General features: G+C 31.5%; 1 protein-coding gene across 1 annotated transcript in view; it reads right to left on the bottom strand.

The window, feature by feature from the left end:
* The window catches only part of LOC142320122 (glutamate dehydrogenase, mitochondrial-like), a 281,974-nt gene that overhangs the window by 63,423 nt on the left and 201,912 nt on the right, over nucleotides 1–16,639 (bottom strand). Inside the window, exon 2 of the mRNA XM_075357803.1 lies at nucleotides 712–912. Within this exon, the coding sequence (XP_075213918.1) occupies nucleotides 712–912 (201 nt within the window). The remainder of the gene's footprint in view (nucleotides 1–711; nucleotides 913–16,639) is intronic.

The raw sequence follows: 16,639 nt of genomic DNA, 5'->3' as shown, positions 1-16,639 counted from the left end.
TGCTAGAAAAAATGATGAATGAATATGGTTCCCATTATTGTTTTCATTGGCCAAAATATAAGTTTCTAAATATGAAGAGTCTAGCATACAGTAATTAATTATTAACCTTAACAATCAATCAATGAAAAAAGATCTAAACAGAAAACATACAACACAGAGATTATGATGTACAATCATAATATACAGATGTTAAGACTCATTTTTCCTTTTCTTCTTATTAATTATAAATGTAGAAACTATCTCGTTCTTCTTAATCATTTGTAAAATAAATAAATTTGTTTATATTCAGCTAGCCTATCTTAGCAGCTAATATTCTATATTTACTATTTTTCTAATTATTAATGTATTGTTCAGTCTAGATTTATTTATATTTCATTCTGTCATTATACACTCTCAACTCATGTCTTCATCAACAATGTAATATTCATATAAAATAAAACTTAATATAAGTATTGAAGATGTAATGATTATTACGATATGTTAACAATTATATTTAACCATGAACTGAACAATGATCTTTAATTATTAGATATATGAACCAGTGAATTTAAGATAAAGAATAAATACACCCAACTGAGGTATTACACAAAGGCGGTTAATTATTCAACAGATTTTATAATCTTAATACACCTTAATAATTTTATAATTTAAATGTTATACAAAAATAATATTTTTAAAATTAAAATTTTATAAAAGTAAAAAATTAATTACCAATAAATCCTTTCTTGGCTAATTCAAGAGTAAATCTGCGAGTAATTTTTTCTAATTCATTTTCACTATAATCCTTTGGGTTGATCTTTATACCTGCTTTAGCACCTCCAAATGGTACATCAACGCATGCACACTTAAATGTCATCAGGGCTGACAAAGCTTTTACCTCATCACGAGATACATCCTCTGAAAATCTAATACCTGCAAAAAAAAAACAGTTTATCTAACTAATACCAACAGTTTCTTAAATCAATGCAATAAATTAAAATTTTATATAAATATAAAAAACAAAAAATATGCATGTTAGTCAGGGAAGTTACCATCAGGAGGGATTCACATATCCAAAAAAATTATTATAATAAACAGAAAAAATCAACGTAATACCAGTTGAATTTCATAAGGATACTAAAAAACTTTATTTCTTTTCATTCAATATTTAATACATTACAAGATATTTGAGTTAAACTATAAGTAGAAGGATAAACTTTGTTGTTTAACAGCTTTGGGGCAAACAAAGAATTACAAAAATATTTTATAGCTTCTATAATTTTATCAATTGTTATGGTAGAAAGAGCAACGAGGAATATGCCAATAAATACTCCTGAGGAAATAATATTCAATATAATGCACAATTGCCATACATATACAAATATTAATATTTATTTTAGACTAAATTTTAATGTTGTCCAATAACTTAGAATCTCGTACCTTTTAGAAATCACAAGCCCCATTCTTTAATCTTAGTGGCAAAGCTGGCAGGTTTTTCAACTTAACTCCTCATAGATTAATTGCTATTTATGTAAATCAAGGTAAGAACATGATTTATCTTGGAACAAGGCAGACGAAGAACCTAGAAGACCACTAACAGGATCTCAAAGCAGTAACTATCCCTATGCACATAAAAAAAAGATCTAACAACATTTTGGAGAATAGATGCTGTCAGGCCAATAGTTGTATTGGATGGAGGAGCTGTCAAATCAAAAGTTTAATTATATAGGTTGTGACGTGTGCGGGTGGAGAGATATTTTTAACAAGTTCAGTAAATTTCAAAGAGGTGTACAACCATAAGAAGGGTCCTAAATAATAAGATTAGAAAAAAACAAACAGCTGAAGATGTATATGTTGTGCCTACCTCAACATTGTTTATGTAAGTGAGATATGGGTATTCAGTAAAAAACATAAACAAGAAATTATTAAAAATTAGCAGGGCTAGAACAAACTGAGTAAACTGTAAACAGAATAATTATTATTTATTTATAAAATAACAAACCATACATTGTCCATGCATAATACAATACAATGCATAAGCAGAACAGAAATGAATGCTTTATGAATGTGTTTTTTTTTTTAGTGTTGATAGTGTCACTAGAAGAATCTGAAAACTAAACATGAAATTTTGTTCACTCTATTGTATGATATAATGCAGTAGATTACCCTTACAATAAATTTTTTTTTTTTTTTGGAGAGTGAGGTGGAAATATATTTAAGCACGGAGTGTCGGGCTCCCATTGATGTTATTATCCAATAACTGTCAGCAGACTACCGACTAAACTAAAACCTCTCCCCTTTCTACCAGGGCTTGACCCGGAACCATTTAACACATTACTTCTGGTCAAGTCCTCCTATACTAGCCTGACCAGACTAGTACCAGTACTAGTATACTGGTATTCCTCTGGTCAGACCACGGTCTGACCAGAGGGATAATCCTTGAGGTCCATCGTTCTCTGGTCTCGTGGTCCCAGGTCTCTTGCCATGCGACGAACGTGCGAGTGCTTTACCCGTTGGCAATGGTCTCCCGGTCTTCGCCTGCCCGTCGCCTCCTGTATATCACCTGGCGCTCCCTTGCCAAAACAGCAATGGGTATGACGCCGGCGACCACCAGTACTGCAGGCTCAGAGACCGTCCGATACACGGAAGCGACTTGTAAGGCTGCGTTGCGTTGGACCTGCGCGAGCCGCTTCCGGTTTCTTGCAACTCTTAATGGCTGGGCCCACACTTCCGACCCGTATAACAGGATGGAATGCACCGTGGACATCAACATTCGCCGTCTGCTGCCCTTCGGTCCGCCGACATTCGCCATGAGCCGTCTGAGTGAGAGCTTTGTCGGCGGCTCTAAGCTGCTTAGCAAAGCTGAGTTTCCGGTCAATCATCATACTGAGGTACTTTGCGGCCGGCTTGGTCTTGACAACCTCTACCCCGATCCACAGGGAGAGAAGGTGTCGATACGCTTCTTCGTTAGAACCACGTTCCCCATTTTGCTGAGGGCTAAAGACAATCCATGGTCAGCCAGCCAGGCACCGACTCTGAGCATGACTCGACTGAGCCCCAGTTGGGCGCGCTCCACGTCGCGGTCTGCGACAAGTAGCGCAGCGTACCCAACCAAGACAGATTCTTCAGTCATCTCCAGCCTCAGCAAGCCATCGTAGGCGGCGTTCTAAAGGTCGGGGCCGAGAATCGACCCCTGATCCGCCCCTGACGTGATCGTAGTCCTACGCCAGCCTGCCGTGGTCTCGTAAGTGAGACCGCGGTTCCTCAGGTATGCGTCCACCATTCTGAGGAGGAATTGAGGCACATGGAACGAATGCTCCAGGGCCCGAATCATATCGCTCCACCGAGCGATACGATTGAAAGTGAGCGATATGACCGTGCGGAGTTGAAAGTGTTTTTAACGTCTAACGTAACGAGAAGAATTACACGTCGCGAAGAATGATTGTGATCCCCTGCTCGCCGCACTGCTTCAACAACCTCTTCAATTGAGTCTAGGGTCGACCGACCCTGCCGGAAACCGTACTGGTTAGGTGACAACCACCTGCCTGATTCATCACCGCAACCAGTCTTTTCTTTAACAGCTTCTCCAATACCTTCCCAGCTGTGTCAAACATACACAATGGGCGGTAAGAGGATGGTAGACTCAGAGTTGTTTTCTTTGCCCTTGGAAATTAGCGCAAGACGCGCGGTTTTCCACCCGGCGCTAAAAGAACCAGCCTTCAGACATGCATTATACATGTCTAGTAGAAGACTGGGCCTGCAGCGCCCCACAATTTGAGTACCTCGGCCGGTATAGCGTCGGGACCAGGGGCTTTTTTGCCTTTCAGCGACCATAGGACGCTCTCCAGTTCCTCCATCGAGAAGAGCGGGAAGTTGCCCATGTCACCGAAGTCCCACTCGGCACGGACCAGTGGGAACATCTTAACGACGTGCTCCGCTTTAGCCTCGTCTAGTGGAGCTGGTAACCGCGAGACCCCCAATCTTCCCAGTGCTGCTTCCACATCCTCCTTCCCTGTGACGCAGTCTAGATCTCCGATCTCCAGTGTCTCCCGCGGTTCCAGATTGTGGACTACGGCTCCTTCTCCGAGTACAGCCTTCAGAACAGCACTGAAGCTCTTTTTGTCTCTGGTAGCGCTGCCGAGTTCAATCAGAACATCTCCCGCCCTGATTTTTCGTATTGCCCCGAATTTGACTGAGAATAATAATAATACATTTATTTATTTATTTGCATTCTTTATGTAATAGGACAGCTACCTACAGCCTTTGTATATTACACAATAGTAAATAAAAACATATATACAGTAAATATAAATTAAAAATACAAAATTTAATCATTAGTTCATAAAAATGAGAGTAATACTGGTGTTTTAATTATGTCAAACAATCATATTATTATATGTCTTTGCATAAATACAAGATTACAGATAAACATGTACATATAATTAAAAATACACATAATTCAGAAAACAAATTTAAATAATACAGTTTAATAACAATAATAATAATAGTTATAAATTTAAAAGTTTACATCTTATCTCCTTCATCCAATTACATTTGTTTTATAATTTAATTAGAATTTCTGGTACATACAACACTGTCAATATATAAATATACGTGCAGGTAAAAATAATCACAAAAGAAATTTACATCACTGTCATACAATATTAACTGATTTTAATTATTAAAATATTTATTTATTTATTAATAGAAAATGGCTTTAATTTGCATAACCTAACTATGGTCAAGCAGAAGAGAGTCTGTGTAGTTCTGTAGTAATCCAGTATTATAGCTTTATATGTTTTTAATATCTTTTATCACACCGGAGTAAAACTTACTCAGTTCAAAAACAAAATTCTTCCTTGGTTGGAAAAACCAGTGATTTCTCATTCCCCGTTGGTAAATACAGTCAATATTATGTTGCAACAGTAGGTGATCATGTAAGCTTTTAATCTGGAGAAATATTTTAAGGTCATCGGCTTACATACTGAGACCAACAGAGACGCATTCAGAAAATATCACTGATAAAAAAGTAGAAACAGCAAAGGGCCAAGGTTAGAACTCTGTGGAACTCCAGAGATTGCGTTGAATTCTCGTTGGGAAGTGCATTCAGCATACCTAACAGCAAAAGTTTGTTATTCAATTATGAAGAGATCCACTTTACAAGACGCTCACTGAACCCAAATACAGCCAACTTCTTTTGGAGCAGGTAATGCGGCATTTTGTCAAATGCTTTTTAAACGTAAAAATAGATAGCGTCCACCTGGCCTTGAGATTCAACAACAGGACCAATTTTATTAAGGAAACAATTAAGGTTTGCGGTAGTAAAACGGGACTGCCTGAAGCCGTGTTGAGAAGCAGAAATCTTATGTTGGATATTTTGAGATATACGAGATGATAGGATTGATTCAAAAATTTTAGAAAAGAAGGATAGGGCGGAAATTAGAAATATGGGGGACACCAAGTTTGGGAATCGGGGTAACTATCGCCTTTTTCCATAGGCTGGGGAAGGTACCTGATTTCAAGTTCCGGTTACACAATGAGGCCAGCGTGATTAGCCATCACGCTGCTGATGGCTAATGATAAATGGTGGTATGCCTTCACGTCCAATGGCGTGAGAGAGAGAGAGAGAGAGAGAGAGAGAGAGAGAGAGAGAGAGATACAAACCAATAGACCCTTTTGACACTGTATGTTTTTTCAAACACAATTGGTTATGTAACACCACAAAAGTTTAATTATACAATAAAAAATTTACTTATAAAATTTAATGTAACTATAACAAAAAAATAAAATGCAAATAATGAATGACACCACTGATCAAAGACAGTTAAATATTATTCTCTTCAATGAACTCATAAGATTTTATCAAACTAGCAAAAATAAAAATCAGATGTTAATTACAATGAAATAAATAAAATAACATTAAGCACATGATGTAATTGATTAAATTCAAACTTAATTATAATTAATGAAAGAAAAAAAACGTTCTAATTATAAAAATTAAATGGTAAAACTGAACAAAAATTAGGTTAAAAAATTATTTCAAATGATTACAACATAAAATCAAATTCAAAGTACCTGATGTTTAAAAAAAACAACAGTAATCTGAAATTCAGAAAACAATTGTGTATGGTTTTAAGCTAAATGCTAAAATTTTATTATTAGATGTTCTGTTAATACAATAAAACCATAATAGTTTAAAAATGATTGTTCTAAGTTTAATCACAAAGATACTTGTTAAGAATATATTGTTATTGAATATATTTTTGGTACTCTGGCAGCAGATACTGAATGTTCTACAATTCATACTCTTAAAAATGGAATACTTAATTTATGATTAATACGAGAAAGAAATTAATGGACATTCAGACATTATACAACATTGGAAATGGGTTTGCAAAAATTCATACTATATCATTTTAATTAAATAATATTTTTGTGCTTAATGATTTACATAATTAATTCAAGTTATTAATACTATTATGAAAGAGGAATTGCTAAACCATTAAGTTTTAATTTAATTATGAAATGAGTGAAGATTGATACAGTAAAACTTAACATTATTTCTACTATTTTACCCAAATGTTTTTCAGGTATTGTAAAAATATTATTAATAAACTAGTTTATAACAACACAGGACCAACGCTACCATCAAAGGGATATTTTTAATTAACTGTCCTTTCTACAGTAGTAATTATGCTACTGTAATTGTAATTTCAGACATTGTAAAAAAGAAACTATTATTTCTTCAGGAGTAAGTGTTATAAGCACAGTAAACAATGATTCAAAACAAACTAATAGTAACTTACTGAGACAGGTTTTCTTGCATGAATCAGAAAAGAGCTCACATAAAAATGAAACTAAATGTATTGAGAATGGACCTAATACAAAGTTCTCAGATATTATTTGTAAACAAGGTTTTATTCAGATAAGTTCACATCCTTCAAACATTCCACATTATTATAATCCTATACCTATTTCAGAATTAAAATCAAGATTCAAACATTGTTTAAATAAAGAGAATAGTTTAGAAACCATAACTACCCGTCAAAAAAGTCAGATGACTTTTTTCTGTTTATGCAAGTTTAAAGAAGTTTAAAGTTTAAAGTAAAATTTTAGGTGCTTATAAACCTACTTTAAGAAAAACTATTCTGTTTTTTTTTTAATTTCATGAATATTTATTAGTACTAATGACCAGGACTTAACAACCGCTATAATTAAACTACCCATTTTTTGAGTGAGAGGGTTCCCCCCTCTAAAAACAAATCAAGATTCATAAAAATCTGCTAGTCAAAATTCTGCAATAGTTGATATGTTTTTAATTTATTTAATGATGAAAATGAAAATACATTTTCTTAACTCAAATATGGTAGGAGAATAAAGGTGCACAACTGTATTGTTTGACTTGTATAAGGTATTACTACACCATATAATACTGTATATTATTACACCATAAATGGTAAATAATAAACAATGCAATTAATTTTGTAAAATAAATTGAAATACATCTTTAATCATAGAGGTATAATAAACTAAAGCTTATCGAAAAGAAATTACCAATTTTTAAAAATAACCATTTATTACTGCAATACTTTTCGTTGAAAAACTGGGCAAGAACACAATGAGAAATGATTGTTAAACAGTTAGTTTATACTTTTAAGATTTCTTTGTACATTCACATAGTGGGAAGATATTCTTTAGATTTTTCTTTGAAGAGATATTTTGAAATGAAGTGAAATTGTATAGTTGGTAATTCTCTATTTTTCTTAACATTATGAAACTCCAATCTACAAAAATGTAACATAACTGAATATCTCACTGTATTTCTCATAATTCTTTGTTTTTAAATACAAAATGGAATTTTGACAATGAATATTCATAACTACTAAAACATTTAAATGGGAATATTATATTAAAATGCTAAAGATCCTTAGAAAATCTAAAATGCACCTTCTTGCTTACAACTATGTTAATATTATCTGAAATGTTATTTGTTCAACAAGCTGTAAAAAAAAGAAGGAATATGTTGGCGTAGTGCCAAATATGATACACTTAAACAAAGCAATCAAAAAATCTGAACTATTATTGAAATAATCATTCACAATTATCATACTGTCTTTTTTCAATTAACAATTCTTAATTAATCCATAGATGAAGTGCTATTTAAAACCACTATATCTATAAATTTTATCTAGAATAATGAACAATAATATTATATAAATTTTATCTTTTTTTTTTAGGTAACATTTTATTACTTTACAATTACAGTAATTTCAGTAAAATAATGGATAATTATAAAATTAATAATTCTATCTTTAAATGCTATCTACTTTATACTTAAATCATGAACATGATTATACTTCATCAGTTTGCTGACGATTTCACATGTATGCATGTTTCAATGAAATATCTTTTTAACAGCAGGAAAAGGGTATTTAAGTTGTAATCACTTGTAGCCTTCATTTTTGTTTGATGTAACTGTGTAAATTTTGTAATTAAGATTGTTTTACTGTATCTTATAGCTTCATGTAGAAATTTTCTACATTAAAAGCATTCACTAATGTATCTTTCACCATTAACTTTTAAAAAAGTAGTTATTTCCACTAATCTTTCTTTTACATATTTTTAATTAGGAATAAATTATGATGTATCGTAAAATTTCTCATTATAAAAAGTAGGTCTAACTTTATAAATATAATAATAAATGTAATTCTTTTTCAATCTAACCTTACCATGTTGTAAAATGAGCAAAAATGTAATAAAGATATTAATTTGTAACTGTTCTCATCTGATCTGGAGTTTTTTGATAATCACATTCTAGTTACCAGGAATTTTTCTTCAATTAATTGTTATTTTAATAAGAAATAGCTTTTTCTTATGATTAAAAAACTGGTTTGTTCATTTTTAATTGTATGAGTATGTAAATAAAAAGTCATTATGTTGTGATGTTTGCTGGGATAAATGGTATTTGTAAATAATACCAATACAAATGATATTCAGCAACTCTTGAAAAAAATTGTTACCTGAACAATGCATCATCAGCAATATACAACTGTAGTTATACACTTAAGTAAAATATTCATTTCTCTTCATAATATTCCATATAAGTTATTTTTTAAATACTTTTTTCAAATTCCACATATTTTTTTATGGGCTGGTCTTAATTCCTGTTTACATATTTTCTAGTCATGTTAGATTAAAAAGGTTCACTTCTTTAGTGTTCTTTATTATGAGAAATGTTATTAATAAAATGAGATTTGTAGAGATCAATAGAAAATTGACTGGAAATAACATAAGATCAATCTTGGTTTTTTACTTTTATTATGAGAATAAATGCAACATATAACACGACTACTATAAGGTTTATAAGCTTATTTGTATTAAAAAAATACTAGTTAAAATTGAATGAATGATCTTTTAAAAGACATAATACCACAGTTTAAGGTCACCAAACCAAAAAATTCATACAATTGAATTCATGAATACCTGAATACCCCCAATAGCCACGTTGCTATTATTTAGCAATGAAGAACAGTGTGAAAGATGAGTTCTCGAGATTTGGCAGCTTTTAAAAAATTTATTACTTCATTTAAAATTCCACAACAAGTTGTTGTTGTGGAATCTTCTAATAAGGTTGTTTAATAGGTCAAAATCTATTCGTTGAACGTTTGTATCTTAAGAGTGTAGCAAATGCAACATTAGATGCACTAAGGGATAAAGAAATTTAGCAATGGAAAAAATGATCAAACTGCTAGTTTTAGTAGAGGTTGATTACTGTTCTTTAACAAAATGTTTATTTTTGTGGTTGATAATAGTTTCTTCCAGTTTTAGAAAATGCACTAGTAAAAAAATTTTGTTAGAAAATTGACAAAGCCAAAAAATACCTTCACAAATTTATTAATAAAAACCATGAATCACGTATAGAGTATATAAATAAAAAACCAAAATACCACAAATCCTTTATTCATTCATTATAGTATCTTATGAATTTCTGACCTAGTTGAAATTTTAAGGGTATTCCATTAAAGTAAACATACCTAATTAGAATTTATGTATAGTTTTTAATACACTGAACACTAAAATGTTAAGTATCTTCTGTCCAAATAATAAGGTCCTATTTTCTAAAACCTAACACAATGTTTTGCTAAATTTAATGATGAATCTGAGTATTAAAACACCTTCACATAAATTAAAATCTTATTTTATTTTATTTTAAAATTTCAAATAAAATAAATTTTAATATTCTTTTAACATTAAAAAAAAATCCTGCTTGTAGTTTTTTTAAAAATAATCAACCCTGAAAACCGATAATGATTATTAGAGTTTAGGAAGAAGGTTAACCACAAATCTTGTTTTTTATATAAGCACTAGCCCACTATTCCTTTTAGGTCCTACGTGTTCCATATCAAAACCTTTGGATCTTTATTTTATTCATACCAAATCACGGTTAATGTTTTACTGACATGGAACAAAAATATTTATTAATAGCCTGTGCAAGAATGTAAATTATAGCGATCTACAATGAAGGGCGGAATATCCTTTCTTGCTAACCTTTTTCATTTTCATCTCTTCTTCATTATCTGTTTAAAGGCTGTAGGTCTGACTTTGTTAGGTTCTCAAAGCTGTTTATGCCTTTTATCTGTTAGGAAAGGCTACCTATGTACCTATGTACTGACATAGATCTGTAGTAAAAGGTCAGGCTTCTTTTCATTCTGGTAGTTCCACTATAAGCCTTATGCTCATTTTAAATCCCAGTTAAATCTGTAGCATACAGCTACTTTTAACTCTGAACACAAATTTTATAAATAAACATTGATCGTTGGGGTTCAATTAACTTTTACAGAAATGGACAGCTCAAAAATTCATTAGATTAACTCCTGAACTATTAATGAAATACAACCAAAAATTGCATAGAATTATAATTAATTTTATTTACACGGCAACATGTTATTGCCCGAATGGATTATAACTACTGATAATGATGATAAATTTTTGTTGAGCGTGAAAAATGTCATTCACACTGAAACCGGGACTCGAATCCGAAACTTTCGAATGAAAGGCATGAAAATCAAGACATGAAAATCCGCAGAGTTAACAACGAAATGAAAAAGGTTCACATTATTTTCTGATCAAATAAACTTTTAAATTTAATTTTCGTGTAACCTTTTTAAATATTAACCAAATAATAAAATCTTTTTTTTATAAAGAGATAGGGCTTTGATTCGCGTTAACGCTGTATACAGTTAAGTTTAAATACTTGTCGCACAACATAACCTTATTCTTGACCAAACCTCAAAGAAAAAATCGTATGCAAAAAAACTAGGAAATCTAACCGGCAAAATATTCTCATTTTTGGTTATATGTTCGGAAAGAGTTCTCTTAAATCACATGAGCGGTATTACTTGTAGCACGTTCGAACTACGCAATTTCTAGAAATCAAACTAATTCGAGCCACAAAAATGTTGTGACCATGCTTGTGTAACGTGTAGTAGTAACGGTTGTATGCGTAGTAGGAACGAGTTTCCTCGATCGTCTGAAAGAATGGTCAAATGCTAAATAACAAACGTGTCCACCATCGCTGTGATCTTCAGTAACTGAAGTGGCTTTTCAGCAGCAATCCAATATTCTAATAATCTAAGTAACCGTTCAATTGAAAATACGCTATCCGACACAAACATACGGATTATTAGTTTTCGTCACTATCCAAACGCTACAACATTTCTTGACAAAGATTCATGTGAACAACCAAAACATCACTTTCAGTAAAACAATTTTTGAATTTTATAGAGGTGAAAACTTATTTAAGTCCTTATGTAAATTCAACGGATCGATGGTTCATTAAACGTGAATTAGCTATATTCATCGCTAATGGACGTTAAATAGCAAACATGTTTGACAGAGAAGTTCAAACTCTGTTAATGTTTTCTGGCATTCTAAAACTTTTTGCTCTTTTTTTATGTTTTAAATTTAATGTGGATCAGTTTAATCAAAATGTTTTAATTCATACGGTAACTGCACGAACAGATGGTAACCGCCAATGATGCGGAACGTTGAACCGACTGCAAACACAATTTTTAAAAAACGATTTAAGATAGAAAACACGATATGTACCTGAACAATGTCGCATGTTTTCAAAACTTCATTAAATGACAATAATATACCAAGATCAATGTCTTCACCCAAATCAGCAAATGAATAACAAAGTTTTTAAATCTTTCCGCTTCGCTGACGTGCCTGTGCACGTCTTATTAATTATAAGAAAGATGTAACAGGTAAATAAAAATAACAGGGAAAAATAAAAAAAAAAACAGGTAAAAAAATAATGCTATAAAATTATTTCCTTGATAAATGAAAATTTTAATTTCAAGCGTAAGCTTAAATATAATATATAACTTTAATTGTAAATAATAAATTTGATAATACATTAAAAAAAGTATTATTTTTCTTTAAAGCATAGCATATCACTCTTGTAAACTTACGGTCTGTACGGAAATTTCTTCAGGAATAAATGACCGACTAAAATGATTTATTATATGCCCATATTTAAACAGATATTTAAATAAGCAATTTTTAACCGTATTTAAATTTTATTTACGTAAAAGCAATTTTTAGTAAACTAATACAAATAAATTAGGTAGTTTTAAAATAGCACCGCGACTTTGAGATCCTAATTTAATTTACTATATAGGTATGTACTTCAAGGTTAGATAGCGTAAAGTATAATCTAAAACCTTGAATCTAATGCTTCATCCATATTAGTATGAAAATTAATTACTTACATTAAATTTGTGGAAATTCTTCTTAATTTACCAAAATGTGGTAATCAGTGCTTCAAATAATAATAAATAGCACTAGGATTAAAAAGAGACGTTTGTTAGTGTCCCTCTGTTATAATAAATAAGCTTTTTTCATTTTAAATCTGGTTTTCCATAAGATTATTTCAGGTTTCCTTACGACAGTTCAGATAACTTACGAATGATTGATTCACTGTACAAAGTTAAAATAACGTTGGATATTAAGGAAAACAAACTGCTCGTATAAATTGTTGACATATCATTGCACACTGTTACCGCATTGACACTATCAAAGCTACGCACACGTTCGTTTTGTTTTAACATATGAACTACTATAGTAAAATTATGGCACGAATAAAGATCAAATGTAGTGGATAAAAAGATATTATTTTACTTTCTTTTTATTCCTTTAATAACGAAATATCTGGAGAAAACCAGAATCAACGTAAATAACATAAATTTAAAGAAATAAATCAGTTGACTGCTTTGTAAAAATTATTAAATCTCTTAACCGAATTAAAAATATAGTAGTTTTAGTTTCTCCCTCTATGAATCATGAGACCTTATCGATGGTGAGGGGGATTGACTGCTCAGTGATAGAGTAAGTAGTTGGACCGAAGGTGCAATCATATCTGAGAGGTATCTGTTGAGAGCCAGACTAAGGAATGATTCCTGAAAGAGGGCAGCAGTTCTTTAAGGAAAGGACGTAGGTCAGGATTTAACATAGATAGTACTGCGCAGCTAAAAGCAATGGAAAACTACGGCTATTTTTTTTTCAAAGAAAATGTAGCTTTGTTTTCATGTAACAAATATGGAGGCGCCTTCCTTGATAAAATATGCGGGAGGTAAACTAGTCTCCCGTTCCGATCTCTGGGTGGGGACTACTCATTATATTAAGGATAAAAACAAAAACTAAGCCGAAAACTATTGTTAACTTCTATATGCCTACAAGTACCCCATGGTGATGGTAGTGTGTGTACGAAGAAATTGACGAAGCAATTAAACACATTAAAGGGAATGAAAATTTAATAACAGTTAGAGATTGGAATACAAGCATCAGAAAAGGCAAGGAAAGAAATATTGTGGCTGGATATGGGCTGGGCAAAAGTAATGAAAGAGGGGACCGACTTATTGAGTTGCACGAAGTATAATTTTAGTAATTGCCAACACCCAGTATAAAAATCGTAATAGAAGAATATACACATGGAAAAAGCCTGGTGACACTGCAAGGGTATCATAATAGTATATCATGGATAAACAAATATTTTGAAATCAACTGCTCGACTGCAAAGCATATACTGGAGCAGATATTGATAGCGACCATAATTTAGTAATAATAACATTTAGATTGGGATTTAAAAACCTGAGGAAAAGGTGTCCGACGAATCGGTAGAATTTAGAGAATCTTGAAGAGGAGGAATTTTGAGGACATCGCAAGAGGTCTGAGTAAAAACGATACGGTAGAAAATATAAAAGAAGAATGAGAGAATGTTAAAAACTGAATTCTTAAATCGGAAGAAGCGAACTTAGGCGGAACAAAGAGAACTGGCAGAAAACCTTGGATATCAGAGGATATATTGCAGCTGATTGATGAACGTAGAAAATATAAGAATCCTAGTGATAAAGAAGGTAAAAGGAACTATTGACAATTAAAGAAATACTATAAACAGGAAGTTCAAATTAGAGTGGATTAAAGAAAAGTGTTCAGAAGAGGAAAGAGAAATGATAATTGCTAAAATAGACGGGAGCATATAGGAAAGTTACGGAGAATTTAGTGGTACATAAATTAAAATCTAATATGTGTTAAAAGATTGTACACCGAATTATAATACGAAAGAAAAGGTCAATAGGTGAGTGGAATATACTGTTATAAAGAGGAAGTGAATTAGAAACTGGTGTTATAGAGGAAGTCGAAGAGGATGAAAAGAGAGACACAATACAGAGATCTGAATTTAATAGAACATTAAAAGATTTGAATGGCAAAAAGGCTCTGGGATAGACGGTATACCTGCACATTTACTGCACAGTGCAGATGAGGAAGCGATAGATATAGATTGTACAAACTGGTCAGTTCAAAAAGTGTTGTCATGATACCAAAGAAAGAAGAAGATAATTTAATTATTGTAACTAATCACGAATGAAAAATTTTAACTAGAATTCTGCACAGGACTGAGAGGAGAGTGGAAGAAGTGTTAAAAGAGCAATTTGGTTTCAGGAAAAGTACAGGGACAAGAGAAGCAATTTTAGCGAACCAACATACATAGAATTTATAGACTTAGAAAAAGCATCTGATAACGTAGACTGGATTTTAAAAATCTCACGTGGACACCACTTGACTTCCTTGTACGCCTATTTAATTACATATAGGCATTTTTTGCTGCACTTCATTTAAACTTATTTCATTTTAAAGTGAGATACGATCCTCCAAATCTGTAACAAAATGGACAGCTGCACAATTTCTGAAATGTTAGTTCTTATTAACATCAAATATTTATACAATTATTAATTCATATATAAATATTACGATACAGAAAAAGTCCCTTTAGTGTAACAATAGTAATACGAGAAATAAACTATTCTGTTTACTGAACTCCTGTATACTGGTTACAAATGTTAATTTCGACCTAACTTTGTAAAATATTAGTTATTATTATTATTGGATTGTTTGGTGAATAATCAAAAATGAAAAAGAAACCATCATGCAAGAAAAAGAAACATACCATGAAGATATATCTCAAAAACAAGATGAATATGAATGGGAAGAAAACGTTAAGACCAAGGAAAGAACAAAAAGATTGAGAGGATGATGAATATAAAGAGAAAATTTGAAAACTAGAGAACGGGTACACAAATTAAGATCAGAAGAATTAAATCAAACCAAAGAGCGATTAAATGATTGGCAACAAAAAACAAATAATCAAAATGTTATACTCCGACTTAGTGAGAATATTGTCCGACAGTATCAGAAGAGTAATGACCTAAAAGATAAGAATTTTTTGCAATTTATTAAATATCGGGCATGTATACCTCAATGAATATGTTGTTCTTGTGAGGGTCTATTTTTCAGTCCTCTGTAGTTAACTTTAATTAGATAAGATTAAACAAATTCCAGAATAATTAAATAAAATTAACAGAAATTAAACTAGAAAATCCAAAAACAATACGATTGTAATATTAATATTCAATTAATATTAATCAGATGTTTCACCAAATCTATTACATACGAGTATATAATGCCTATTAAATTACATTTACACATTTTTAAACATACATAAAATTTTATTTCGCTAAAAACTTTTTCATTTTTTTTATTACTGAATTATTGTAAAACTTTTGTTAGAATCACGGATTAATAAATTATTAAATAAATATATTTAAATTAAAAAAACAAAAGGAGATTGTCTGATTCGAAACGATGTGCCTTCCCTTTAAGATCAAAATATTTCATTAATTAAAATTTTTATTTTATTTGAGACTGCAATCAAAAGGGAGGTACACAACTAGATGTTACAACAGTGCTAAATCCAAAATTTCAACAACATTCTACGACTAATTGTTTTTGAGTTATGCGAAATACATACATACATACATACGTACGTACAGATGTCACTCTGAAACTAGTCAAAATGGATTCAGGGATGGTCAAAATAGATATTTCGGTTGAAATATGAAAACCGAAATTTCAATCAAAATACTTCCTTTACTTCGTACAAGGAAGTAAAAATTTAGGGTTCAAGTATCTGCAACAGTAATAATCGAAGAACATAAGAAAGAAGTCGTAATAAATAGGGAGTCCGACAAGGATGTTCCCTATCCCCGTTACTTTTTAATCTTGAACTAGCAGTTAATGATGTTAAAGAACAATTTAG

The sequence above is a fragment of the Lycorma delicatula genome, chromosome 1 (assembly GCF_047948215.1).
Source record: "Lycorma delicatula isolate Av1 chromosome 1, ASM4794821v1, whole genome shotgun sequence".
Taxonomy (NCBI): Eukaryota; Metazoa; Arthropoda; class Insecta; order Hemiptera; family Fulgoridae; genus Lycorma; species Lycorma delicatula.
This window is presented reverse-complemented; position numbering and strand designations above follow the sequence as displayed.